General features: G+C 45.0%; 1 protein-coding gene and 2 long non-coding RNA genes across 13 annotated transcripts in view; 1 reads left to right on the forward strand and 2 right to left on the reverse strand.

The window, feature by feature from the left end:
- Positions 1–14,179, reverse strand: part of LOC144829232 (uncharacterized) — an 814,902-nt gene that overhangs the window by 671,553 nt on the left and 129,170 nt on the right. The window lies entirely within an intron of this gene.
- Positions 1–14,179, forward strand: part of LOC144829219 (uncharacterized) — a 464,862-nt gene that overhangs the window by 90,133 nt on the left and 360,550 nt on the right. For 2 of the 3 annotated variants that reach the window (XR_013610609.1, XM_078688147.1), the window contains exon 2: positions 3,473–3,661. The exons of the other annotated variant lie outside the window; for it this stretch is intronic. Coding sequence is in view for 1 of the 2 variants with exons in the window: in XM_078688147.1 (XP_078544273.1) it covers positions 3,473–3,661 (189 nt within the window). In the remaining variant the exon portion in view is untranslated. The remainder of the gene's footprint in view (positions 1–3,472; positions 3,662–14,179) is intronic. 3 annotated transcript variants of the gene reach the window in all.
- Positions 1–14,179, reverse strand: part of LOC144829268 (uncharacterized) — a 145,344-nt gene that overhangs the window by 54,040 nt on the left and 77,125 nt on the right. The window lies entirely within an intron of this gene.

Below are 14,179 nucleotides of genomic sequence, written 5' to 3' on the forward strand. Positions count from 1 at the left end.
TTATTAATTCCTTGGCGGACAATTCCAAAAAGTCAGGAGAAATGCAGGAACACCAGGTCTCCCTATTCTCAGCGCTATATACAGAGGAGGTCTATCCAGACCTTGATAGGCTCAGGGAATGGTTGAGGGACAGGGACCTTCCTGGGCTCATGGAGTTGTGACAGAGTCCCCTGAGGTGCAGATCACTGAGGCAGAAATTTGGGAGCACCTGAAACATGTTAAAAATGGGAAGTTGGAGGGCCAAGGCTTTCGACCGAGTATACTGGGCTTATCTCTAGGGGGTCTTGGCAGTACTAGTTTTCAGCCCGTGTTTTATATCGACCCTCCAGAGATTACATGGAAACTCGTCTGCCCGAATCCTATTTAATGGGTCCTTGACTAATGCTTTCAGAATCTGTAGAGGCAAAAGGCAGGGTTGTCCTCTTTCTCCCCTTCTATTTGACATCTATATCAAACCGTTTGCCCAGTTACTCAAAAGGGATCAACAGGCAAATCCCCTTTTCCTCGCAGCACTATATGAACAAGATAGCGCTCTATGCCGATGACCTTATAATATACACATCAGACCTGCCCAGACTAACCCTAGGGTAGAAAAGCTAGTTGAGGAGTTTGGGGCTCTTTCATGATACTCCACGAATATTGCTAAATCAGAGATTGGGATGACGAGGTTGAGACTGAGATAAATACTTGGGCTTTTCCATATTTTATTCATTGGAGGTAGTCCCGACACATAATCTAGGGAGGGTGGTAAAGTAGATCGATCTCTTGCTTACTATTTTGAGGAATTTACCCCTGACAGGTTATAGTCAAGTGAACTTGATTAAAATGTCGTTACTCCCTAAGTTGACATATCTCTTTAACTGTATCCCACTCACGTTTCCTAGATCAGCTATTACTAAAATACAGAGGAAAATAACAAGTTTCATCTGGGCTACTGGAGAAGCTAGGCTCTCCTGGAAAAATGTGAGGAGAAAGGTTGAAAAGAGGGGGTCTGACATTGCCAGACTTGAGTTTTTATTGTATGGCTTTCCAATTCAAGAACTGTTGAATGCTTCTTGGGACTTCGGATAGTTCAACCTGGGGTGAGATACTAGTAGAAATTATCACAGAGCTGGGACTATAGATTTCCTTTAAGTTCGGGGCCCCATATTAAAAAAAAAAAAGGTTTGATTGAAAGTTTTAAAGGCGAAATACCTTTGGTAAACAGTCATGAAGACTCTGAGTATTAGTTACTATTCAGATTTTTCACAACTTTGGGACTCCCTTGACATCCCCGAGTGTTTGTTGGAAGGATTAAGTTATTCCCCTAGGAAGGCTGAGATAACAACCTGAGGGGGACTGTTCACAGTGCAAGGGCTATTACCTTGGAAAGCACTTAAGACTACGACTGGGGGCTCCATATGAAGATTTAAATACTTGCAGCTCTCCTTTTGGTATACAAATGCTAATCAGGAGATCGGTGGAGCCTGGGAAGTTGAGTCACTCCTGCAAGATGTGTGGCCCAAGAACAAAGAGGTTTCATATGGTATTGGAAGCACTTGGATGCTGACAACAGAAGCCTGGAGGCACCATAGGTGGTTTGACAGGAGATGATCCCAGAGTCTGAGCTATGACATCTGTGGCAAGTATCCTTAAAATTCCTGCTCTCTACGGTTAAGCTGCTAATTTGAAAAGCAGGGGGGTGGAATTCCTATAGTTTGATGCCCAGGACATATTGTTTGGGGTAGAGACAACAAGATTTCATGTGTATTTTGTCCCTCGGACAATGAGGCCCAAACCCTTGCAGCACAAACCCTTTTGATGTCAGTTTACAGTACCACATTATGGATCAGGGAAGGGCATTGTTTGCAGCTAAGGTAATATCTGTGTTCCTATGTTAATGCTGTTCAAACTTGATATATGGTTCAGCAATGCAAAGACATTATTAGGGTGAGCGAAAAGTTGTATGCTCGGTCTGAAACTACTGACAGCTGTTCTAGTAAAAATATGTGTACACACGTTTTCAAAGTTCAGCAGTATGAGGCTATGTATTGTGCTCCCGGAATACTCTCTGATTAGATGCAAATATTTGCAGAAGCTTGAAAGCAAGATGGGCAATTCTTTGCTTTCAAAATAAAATGTTCACAAAAAAATGTAAAATTTTAGGTACCGTTTCTTTGCAGTATCATTTATAAAATGGGTTGATGCATGCTAATATTATCCCAAAAATATTCCTAATGAAAAATCGGTGTAACCAGTTTCTACATGATTATGGGAAACAAACATAAACAAGCAGTGGCTAAGTCAGTGCATCTGAAATTGGTGGTCAGCCTTTTGGCTTGTCAATGTGTCTTGTTTTGCCATGGTTTTTGTAAACTTTATTGGCGTGGGAGCTGCCGGGCCTTAATCATTATAAGAAGCATTGGTAAACATCAGAAAACATTTTTGTCTCAAAAGTACACAATATCACATTAGTTCCTGGCACTGAACAAATATACTTTCTATGCTGATATGCTCCTCGTGAAAGAGCACAGTGCTATCACTCATAGTGAAGCCAGCCGATAGATAGACAGAGAAACAGAATTTTGATAAACACAAAAGGTCTTGGTTAACGCCAGACCTAATTAGGGGCCCAATTATTAAAGAAATCTCAAAAGTGCACCAATGGTAAATGTCCTTAATTAGTGCCATTTAGTGCAGATTTATGGCTTCCATGAATGTACCTGAATTTACAGCAGTAGGTCAAGAAATCGTAGTCCTGGAAAATATAAGTGAACTGCATTTTAGCCAGAGCAAATATGCATTTTAGATTTGCTCATGTGAAAATTTGTTGAGAGTCTGCAAGTTCACTTCAGGAATACATTTCCAACCTTTCTCAGTATGGGAAAAGATTAGAGAAGAGCTGGTGAAAACCCTTAAACATGCAAGTTAGCAGGTTTGCACAGACTCAAAAGGGCATTTTAACCCTGGAACTATTGCTAGGGAGAGGTGTGGCGCCGCGGCCAGGGCGACTGACGCTGGAATCTGGGGATCAGGGTTCGATCCCCGGCTCCGGCGGCAGGTTAGCCCAGCACCATGTGACTCTGGGCAATAGCTTGCTTAATCTTCCCGACGGCCCCCAGCGCCTAGAGACCCTTACGGGTGATTGTGCACTTTACAAATGTGGATTATTATTATTATTATTATTATTATTATTATTGCTTACCACTACCTTCAGTCCCAGTATAAAGCACTGCAGAAAGGTGGCAAAATATGGGAATTGCTACATTTCATAATCTGAGAGGCTATATCAGAGCTCTTATATAATGAGAATGCTGCCATAATTTGTCACTGCACTACATGGCATGAAAGGGACACGTGGATTTTGTTGCAGGGTAAGTAAATTTATGAAGCATCCTGCCCCATGGACAAGTAGATATTTTATTAAATTCCACACCTCTGAAAAAGGAACCATTATTTCACCCTTAACAGAATATTTTGGACTCCCCCAAAGGTTTACAAGATTTGTACAGAACCCGGAACCCGGCTCCAAGAAGCAGAAGATGAGGCCACCTTGAAGCAAATGATGAATACGTTTGCCAACTGCCCCTCGATTAGCGGGAACCGGGAGATCGTGAGTCATATCATTGCGGAAATGTTAGGAGTTATAATCAAGCTGAGCTACATGCTGATGTTGTTTGGGGTACGTACTGCATTACACAGCCTCTTGGGTAGATCTTAGCAGTGTCTGCTGTTTTATTGATTGCTTCTTCCTAGAAGGGAGATCTGTAAACACTGGTTAGATCCATTACCTTCCTCCCCAGAGGACTTGCTAAAGTTCTCACATCGGACCTGCATACTGGATGACCCTGCAGATTGGATCTAGGGAGCATACCAGGCAGAACGGATGCTATTTAGGCTAATATTTTGAGGTAGAATGGCATGTTGGGCCCGGTAAATCGAGTAGACTCATGATTGCACCCAAGCACCAATGCGATATGGGTTTCTAGCCCAGTTTGGTATGGTGGTGGGGCAAACGCAAGTGCATTAGGCTGGAAGCCAGTCCCCTAATGTAGTATTGTTTAAGTTTGCAGCAGCTTTAGTGATATGAGGACCAAAAAATTGGTCAACTTTTATAAATACTTTCAAAAAAGTAGTAAAAACAAGTGTTCAGATATTACTGTTCGCACTCCGAAATGAGCAAAAGTAGGGACAGTCGTGGACTTTAGAGAGGTCAGATTCACTATTCATTCCTGCCCAACAAATTAAATGAATAAATACACATTTATATTCCTATTTTTTTAAAATAGAAAAATATTTTCTATTAAAACACTTTTCACCCTATTACACTAAAACAATTTACACCAACAATTAATAGAAATAAAAAAATCAAAATGATACAAAAATGCGACAAAATGAATATTACATTAAAAATGAAAGAAAATAAACAAAATCAATAGAGAAAATTTGCCCAATGAAAAACAAATGAACAAATAAATAAATAGCACAAATAATTAACAATTTATCAATAAATGTATTTATATAATTTTCAGTTAAAAATTCATTTTGAATAGAAAATAATGTATACAGTAAAAAAACTTCCCACACTAAGACCCATATAGGAAATTAACAATAATGTAATTAACAATTGTGTGGGCGTGGCCTTGCAGGCGTCCAAGATGGCCACCTAGCGCGAAGCTCTGACTGGCGGGGGAGATGAGGGCATGTGGAACTTGCCCTCACCCTCCTTAATCCATGTCCAGTAGACAGAAAGCAAGAGACTGACTGACCCTGCTGCAACTAGTGAGCTGACTACCACCTTCCCTGGGGGCCATAATCCTGCCTGCCATGGATGCAGCCTGTTTGGGAGAGTAGGCCTCAGAAGCCCTGTAGTGTCAGAGGCTGTAAGAGAGCCTAGGACCACTCTGCTTGCCAAGCTCACTGTGTTGGGTAGGATGCACTGCTAAAATATAGCAGCCCCACCCTCAATCCTGGTAACGTGGTTGACCCATCCGGAAGCTGGTGAGAGGGTCGCGCTGGTTGCGATTGAAGCTGTGCTGTATCGATATGCGGCAGGCGGGCTTGGCCGAATGTTGAAGTGCCCTGAGTTTCTGGCGGTAGTGGCCCCTGGAGGATCTCCTGGCTCTGCGTGAAGCCTGTATATCAACAGCAATGGCGGGTGCACTGTGTGCCCAGGAGATAGGAAGTGCACTATCTGGGGCTCCACCATAGTGTCGGCCATCTGGAGGTCCCACTTAATTTGATTCGCTTGTGCTGCCTTGCATGGGAGCAGAGGCGACTTTTTGGTCAGAGGGGATATCTTCTCCTGGGTCTTCTTAGTAGTACATGTTCTCAGCAAGGTCCAGTCCGCAAGGCAATATGAAAAGGCACTGGGAAGCACGCACATCTCTGTTAACCCTCAAAATTCAGTGAGGGAGCTACGCCGCCACCCTGTTTCTGAAGATCTCCTTCCTAATGCAGTTATATTGGTCCACTGAGTAGAGCAATACACTGAAAACAGATCCGGTATTCACCTGGGTAGTGCTACCAAGTCCTGTTTTTGTGACTCACCCTCTGTGCCAAGCCCCCTACATTTTCTTCCTGCCTAATTGTGTGAGGCCCATCATGCAGGCGTCCATCCCTGGGCTTACACTGTGAAAATATTAAGATGTTTGTTGACTCCTCCCTATAGCTGTACCTACATCTGCTTCTCCAAGAAATCCCCTCCAATGAGACCCTGAAAGGAGGCTCTGCAAATTACCTAGTGGAACCTAAATTGACCTTTGCTCCGGCAATGGGTACGGGTTAACTGCAGCAGGAGAAACCCCCGCTTTGACACAAAGAAGACTTCGCTGCCGCCACTGTGGATCACTGGCAAGATGCGGTAAGTGATGAGCCATCTGACTCCACAATGGCTATCCTTATTGAGCTCCGTAGGTCTGCAATCCATTGATGCTAAGATTGACTATTGGCTACTCATCTTGACTGGCTCACGGAACATATGGATAGATGTGCAGATCTATGGAACAGAATGGCAAATTTTGGACCTCGAGGGGGATGGTACAGATATTAGAGCTAAAGTTGTTAAGCTTGAAAAGCAGGTCTTGGCCATTTCAATGAAGAATGAGGATCCAGACGCACGCTTTAGACGCAACAATATTTGCCATGGGGAGGGTGGGGGGTAGGGTACTGCAGAATCTACTAATACTGGACACATGTCTGCGTATGAGAAGACTTTACCAGAAGGGCATCTCTGTGGCATTCCTTGTGGAATGGGAGCACAAGTTATTTGGTCTTCAGCCCCCTCCCTGTGTCGCTCCAAAGCCCATTATCACCAGGCTTCTTAACTGCCAGGACCGTAACAATGTCCTCCGCAAGGCAAGGGAGAAAGGCCTGTTTCAAAACCAGGGATCGCCAATTTCCATATTTCTGGACTTCATCGCTGTGGTCCAAGAAGCCAGATGTAAGTTCACCAAGGTCTGGTGCCTGTTTCGGGATTGGGGCATCAGAGACTCCATGTTCAATCCTGCAAGACTCAAGGTGGAACTTGATGGAAAGGCGCATATTTTTCTGCAAGCTCTGGAGGCCCTTAACTTCCTTAGATCCATCCCTACCTTTGGATCCACACCAAAAAACCTGGCAAGTCCTGCCAGAAGATGTCGCTCCACTACTCGTTCGAAGGCTGGAACTCCAGAGGACTGATTTAATGAGCCCTTGTGATTTCCCCTTCTCGTCCTCCCTTTCGTCTATCGTTGGATTACATTTTTGAAGTCTCCACATTCATGCATTAAACTATTGTTGGCACTCAGATTGTCTGAGTCGGCGCAAAGAAAGGGAGGCGCAGCTGGTAACAATTTGGACCGGCCTTATCGCGTTGGAAAAGGCAGCGCAGACTGACGGTGACCCAGGGATTATCCACCAGATGCAACTCAAAGCAGCGGAATATAGGGCCCTGGCCACTTACGCCGCCAAGACTTTAGCAAGGGACAGGGAGGGCAGAATATACGACCAAGGCGATAAGGCGGGTAAGCTCATTGCCTGGCTCGATAAAAAACCGCAGGCACAGAGAGTAGTGGCTGAGCTTACGACTGAATCTGGAGCCGTCAGGCAATTCAGAGGATGGCGTGTAATAATTCACTAATTGATGTATGGGGAAAATTGAAACCATCGGAACCAGGCTATACCTATTATTCAGCGCCGCATAAAATTTGTGTTAGATTAGATTTATTGTTTACTTCCGGTTTGCCTTTATCCAATTTGCATATAGAGAGACTCCCACGCATAGTATCGGACCACAACCCACTTATCCTGACAGTTAAGGGAGAGGGTTTTAGGAGACAGGAAAGGGCCAGGACTTTTGAGAAGGATTTATTAGAAGATTCAAATTATGCAAGTCATATGCATGTATGGATAAAGAACTTTTGGGACATTAACAGAGGTAGTACTACGGTAGGAAATGCATGGGACGCCTTTAAGGCAGGGATCCGAGGTGAGACTCTGAGTTTTAGTCTGGCCAAGTAGAAAAAAGAAAGGGAACTCTCAGAGCAGTTAAGGAAAGCAGTGTTAGGCGCAGAGCAGAAGCTGGTGCAGGCTATTAGAGAAAGGAAAGATATAGACCAACAAGTTTTACGTGTTACTTTGGCGAAAGCGGCTGCAGAAGAAAGAATAGCCATAAAAGCAGCAAAAATCTTCGACACAAAAAGAGAGAACTGCTATAAATATAATGAAAGGGTTGGCCACACTCTTGCAATAAGAACGAGACAAAGAGTAGTTAGGGGGAAATCAAGGAAATAAGGGATAAAGGAGGCAATATCGTTTCAGGTGAGAATGAGATTAGGGAGGTCTTTAGGCATTTTTACCACAGACTGTATAGGGAGGAGAAGGACACATCAGTAGAGGGTATAGATAGATATCTTCAGGACGTACCAAGCAGAGTAATTACCGATGAGGATAGGGAAATGCTGGGGGCCACGCTGAGTGAAGAGGAAATTCTGGAGGCTTTGTTGAGCTTACCTTCTGGGAAAGCCTCCGGGCCGGATATGATTCAAGGGGAATTTTACAAAGTGTTTTTCAAGACACTGAAGATAGATCTAATAAACACAATACTTGAGGCCCAGAAAGGAGTATCAACTCCGGCTAGTTGGGCGGGGGCAGATATAACAATAATTCTTAAGAAGGGAAAACCACCTGTTGAGCCTGGGTCATATCGCCCGATAACATTAACAAACTTGTATGTCAAGATGTTTTCTAAATGTCTAGCTATAAGATTGGCAAGAGTAATAGTAGGATTGGTGAGCAAGAATCAACACGGGTTTATTCCAAATAGGGGCACCACACAGCATATAAGGAAAGTAATCACCTTATTTGACGCGCAGGGGATAGCACAGGGGGGCGCAGGGGGACCCATGGCAGTCCTCCTGCTAGACGCCGAGAAGGCTTTTGACCGCGTGACCTGGGAGTACCTATGGGCGGTACTGAGGAAAGCAGAATGTGGGGAAAGTTTTGTGAAAGCAATACAGTCACTATACAGGGCTCCAACTGCATGCATAAGGGTGAATGCGGGTCGCTCAAGCCCGATTGGAATTTCACGAGGTACAAGGCAGGGCTGCCCGTGTTCATCCTTATTGTTTGCGTTGTACATAGATCCGCTGATCTCGAAACTGGAACAAAATGTTCTGATACAGCCAATGATAACAAATACCGGCCTCTGCAAAGTACTTGCCTACGCGGATGACCAGGCAGTTATTACACCCACACCCACTGAGGCTATCAGAGAGATAGAAATTGAAGCAGATCAGTTTGGATGGGTGGCTGGCTATGCTCTGAATAAGGCCAAAACACAAATAATTCATAATGCACATACAGTATGTACAGACTCACGGGTGGTGGCTGAAGGTGTTTACTTGGGAGTGACTATCACGGCAAAACTAGATAAGCTAGTCGACATAAACATTAGTCCAATAATAAACGAGGCTAAGCGAGATCTAGACAGAGTGCATAATATACATATGTCTATAGTGGGTCGCATAAACTTTGTGAAAATGAATCTCCTGCCTAAATTTTTATACTTATTTAGATCAATTCCGTTATTTTTCAATGCTGATTGGTTTAACACAATAGAACAAGTATTTAATCGTTTCATCTGGTCCCAAGGCAAAACAAGAAGAGCACTGAGATATATGTCATTACCACGGGAGCAGGGGGGTTGGGCTATGCCGGATTTGAAATTGTACTACTGGGCGGCAGCATTACAGCAGATGACAGGTCTTTTGGGTGGTGCCAAAATGGAGGAAGAAACTCATACTGGGTCCATGGAAATATATGGTTTGGTGTTAGGAGTAGAAACAGAGAACGTGTTTCTGAAACACACAGAGCCGAGCTTCTTCAAAAAAAACAAAATCTAAAACAGTGGAGGCGGCATATAAGATTTGGAGGGCCTTTAAGAAGAGCTTTGGCTTGGGCAGATTTAATGCACATACTAGATTGGCCAAAAATCCTACAATACCGCAGGACATTTTTTCAGATGTTATTTTTGGTGAGTGGGAACGACTGGGGGTAAAGAAGGTGGGGCATCTCATAGGGCCAGAGGGTATGCAGCAATTCGCAGTCCTTCAAGGGGTATATGGAATGAACTCAAGAAGTTTTTTCAAGTATTTACAGATAAGAAGCTTCTTAGCAGGCAAGGTAGGAGGGGCGCGAGGATTTGAAAGCAATACAATCCTGCAGATTATCGAGGAGGGGCAGGGGTGCACAATTGGGAGACTGTACATTGAGCTAATTAAGAATAGAGGTGATGACCTAGAAAAGGTGGAAATAAAATGGATGAACAGATTAGGGATAGTGCGGGGGATGTTTGGGAAATCATTACAGCTGGGTCAAGAAATCCTTCGCTTATCAGCTCTGCAAGCGCAGCATTTTAAAACTTTGTAAAACACTGTACTATATGCCTGCCAAAATCGCACAATGGGGGGATCGCAAGGGATTACCTGCCCCAGATGTGATAGTATGGAGGGGGATATAACTCATATGTTTGCTACCTGTCCTAGTTTGCTGCCCCTCATAGAAGCCATGGAGACATTTTTAGACGTGGCATTAAAAGTCAAGGTAAAGATAAAACCAGAGTTAATTCTGTTAGGGGTTGCAGACGATACTCCCCAAGGTAACCAAGAGTTCTTTCTCTTTGTAGCAATGGCAGTATTGCGGTTATGTATAGCTACGGCTTGGAAGGATAGAACACCCCCTACGTTGCAGCAGTGGGTAGCAAGGTTGTTATATAGCTGTAACATAGAAAATACAATTTATGCACGGAAGGGGAAAAGGGGCAGAATAAGGGGGCGACAAATTTGGTTTCCGATTAATGAATGGAGAAAAGGGATGGGTTAACCTCAATTAATTTGGAAATGTTTATCTGTAGTCCTCTTTCCCTTCCTCTTCTCGTCCTATGTAAATATTTTTCTTTCTTGTCTAGATCTTTTTTTTCGTTTATTTTTTTCCATGCTCTCATGATAAAATGATAAAATGTATCAGTAATATACTGTAAATGGATTATATTGTTAGTTCCCGATTTAAGATTTTGTGGAAATGGTCCTGTGGGGGAGGGGGGGAGTAACTGTTTTAAAAAATCTCAATAAAAAGAATCTGGAGCTGTCATTACGGAACCCCGCGAGATAGTCAGTGAATTTGCACAACACTTCCAGAGGGTATATAGCAGAGGGTCCGACCACCCGGAGGAAGATTCCGTGGCCTTATTGGCTCACATTCGGATGCCGGCTCTCTCGGAGGATGAGAAACACTCTTTAGAGGCGCCACTCACGTAGACGAGCTAGAGCGGGCTATTAGGGATCTTCGCCCGGGTAAAGCCCATGTGCCCAACGGCCTCCCGATCGAGCTGTACAAGCTCAAACCTGAAGGCCTTAGCCCTTACCTCAAGCGTATGTTTGAGGAAAGTAAGGAGAGGAGAGTGTTACCGCGAGATCAACGTTTAGCCACAATCGAGGCCATCCCAAAAGAAGGGAAACCGAGAGATTCCTGTGCCTCCTACAGGCCCATATCTTTACTGAATGCAGAGCCCAAAATACTGACCAAGGTCCTCGCCAACAGGCTCAAGCCAATTTAAAATTCACTGGTCCACTCGGACCAATCGGGCTTTATGCCCCACCGCAACACCGCGCTCAACCTCCGTCGTCTTAATGGAGTGATGGGGCGATGTCACACTATTCAAGAAGCCATGGTTGTGGTGTCGCTTGATGCCACAATTGCATTCGACACGCTTGAGTGGCCCTACATGATGGCAGTTCTGTGGAAATTGGGACTTGGCCCGAGTTTTATCGGATGGGTGCGTCTCCTTTACTCAGAGCCCCTGGCCCAGGTCACTGTAAACAATAAAACCTCTGAGGCTTTTGCACTAGGAAGAGGGACGCGACAGGGATGTCCCCTCTCCCCTCTGCTGTTTGCCCTTTCTCTTGAACCACTCGCTGCCTGGGTTAGACAGGATGTTTCTCTGAAGGGGCTCCGGTGGGCCGACGGCTGGGAGGACAGGATCTCGCTCTACGCGGATGACATCCTCCTTTATCTCTCGAGACCTCGAAGGTCCCTCATGGAGGCCCTGGACATCTTCACCAATTTTGGGAAGAACTCAGGTTATAGAATTGGAGTAAATCCCTATTGTATGTCCTCCATGGCGACCCCCCAGTAGTCCCTAGAGACTGCCCGATTAAGGTGGTCACGAACGGGTTCAAATACCTGGGAATCTACATCCCTAAAGATAAAGCCATCATGTACATAGGAAATCTTCTGCCGCCCTTACAGCTGTTTAAACGAGACTCCGCAACCTGGCAGAAGCTCCCGCTGTCCCTGCTGGGCCTAGCGGCTCTTTTTAAAATGATGGCACTGCCTAGATTCCTTTACGCCCTACAAAACTACCCTGACCTGGTCCCGCAGTCGTATTTTGCGGCCGTCGAGGCCGCACAAAGAGATCTCCTTTGGTCTGGCACACCCCGAATATCCCTACAGAAATTGACACTGTGATGGTTTGATGGGGGTATAGCGCTCCCGGACATCCGTAAGTATTACTGGGCCGCCCACCTCTCGGCCATCAACCAAGGCACCTACTGTGACGACGATACGGAATGGACCGATGGCTCCTTCCGGGCGGGAACTTCGAGGCGGCGCTTTACTCAAAACCTGGTAGATTCTCGCTCACAGGGCCAACACAACACTGTCGAATTATGGCACATTGTTCAGCGCAAACTGGGATGGGCCAATACCCTTACAATGGCTACCCCGCTATGGGTCTCAGAGAAGCTAGGCAATTTCGGCCGCACCAAAGGGTTCCGCAACTGGGATCTAATTGGCATCTCCCACGTTAAAGACCTATGGGGTCCGGACGGAGTTAGGCCCTTCGCTTCACTCCAAAGCACGTACGAACTTGCACAAAGAGAATACTTCCGATACTTGCAGGTTAGGCACTCCCTTCAGAAGAATATTCCCCCAAGGACCAAACCCCCAAAAGCCTCCCCCATGGAGGATAGATTGCTAGATGGGCACCTCCCAGAACATGCAATTTCCCTCACATATAAAAAACTCAAACAATTCTCTGGACCCGTTACTAGCTCTCAAAGGGAAGTGGGAGGCTGACGGACTAGAAATAGATGACGAGGAGTCGAAAAGTGCGCTTGCTTCCCCTAAGGAAGTGGTTATATCATCTAAGCTTAGACTTATCCAGCTTAAAATACTTCATCGGGTGTACGTTTCTGGCACCAGACTGAAGCTGATGGGTCGTAGTGAGGAGGGTCTCTGTAGGAGGGGATGTGGGGAGGTAGGAACCTTCATTCACATAATATGGGAGTGCCCAGTGTTACAGACATACCGGAAACGAGTGCTTCAATGTATGACAGAAGTGTGGGGGGTGGAGCTGCGTATGGCGGCTAAGAGGTGCCTTTTAGACATCTGGGATCCCACAGATCTGCTAGCGAAGGGGAGGTTATGGGTGACGCTAGGACAAGCAGTGACAAAGCGAAACATTGCCAGGCTGCGGGGGGCAATAGTGCCTCCGAAACTAAAGTCCTGGAAAAAAGATATGGACTGGTGCATGCTCCAGGAAAAGACAGTGTACATGGTTCGAGGGTGCCCCAAGAAATGGGGGGTGGTGTGGTCAAACTGGAACGACTACAGAGGCAACATATTTGAACCCCCCCCAACCCTTACACACAGACGGGGCGGCTGAACTGTGAACAGATTTATGACATGCTGCTGTAAACACTTTACAATAGACCGCACATTGTTGGCTCTGTGTTCTCTATGGTACACTGTAACAATTCTATTGCAAGACTGTGATGACCACCACTTGTTTTGAGCTGTTAATAAAAAGAATTAAAAAAAAAAAGTCAGTTTGCTGAATTTTGGTACGACCCGATGCGTGCATACCTTACCTGGCCAAGAAGCAAGGGACCTCAGACTGGTGGAACCCGCTGGCCTCACTTCCTCTAATGAGCACGTCCAGACCACATAGGAAGGTGCACAGAGTTGCCACTACCTGTCGGGTTTGGTAAGCTTTGTGCCGTAATGCTGGTACAGCCAGTCTTTACTCACCGGCTATTAAATTACATTCAAATCTCATTCTCCCATTCACACACGAACGCACAGTCCAAAATACCCTATTGAGGAAATGGGTCATCTTTATATAAATGTCATCCTTATATCTTTAGATAAGTTTTGCTCCTGAGGCAATTCTACTACCTTGAATATATTTATATATGCCTGCTTCCAAGATACAGTGAGGAAGGCATGGCCAGAGTTCCAGCAGAAGCTGCTGAATTTATTCCCTTAACATATTTTGGCCCAGATGTGCAAAGTTTCCAGTTTGCATTTCTTAAATAGCAACTCCTTAGAAATCGCTATTTAAAAAATGCAAAAGGATATGTATTAAATTTGCAATTCCCCAATAGCGATTCCTACAAAGTAGGTATTGATACTAGGGATGGCAAATGGAAATGCCATTGCATTCCCACTAATGGACAGAATAATAAATGATTTACATTTCTAAAATTGCGATTTCCTAATAGGTGCCTCTGGGCTTAGGGCCCCCCCACCTTTGGAGACATCCCATATTACCTAGTGCACATGTAAGCGCACATATGGCCTGGGGGTTTATGTGCTCATCATGTCGCATTAAAAAATGCATTCATAAACGCATTTTTAATTTTGCACATAGTTATTATCG

Source organism: Lissotriton helveticus, chromosome 1_1 (genome assembly GCF_964261635.1).
Source record: "Lissotriton helveticus chromosome 1_1, aLisHel1.1, whole genome shotgun sequence".
NCBI lineage: Eukaryota > Metazoa > Chordata > Amphibia > Caudata > Salamandridae > Lissotriton > Lissotriton helveticus.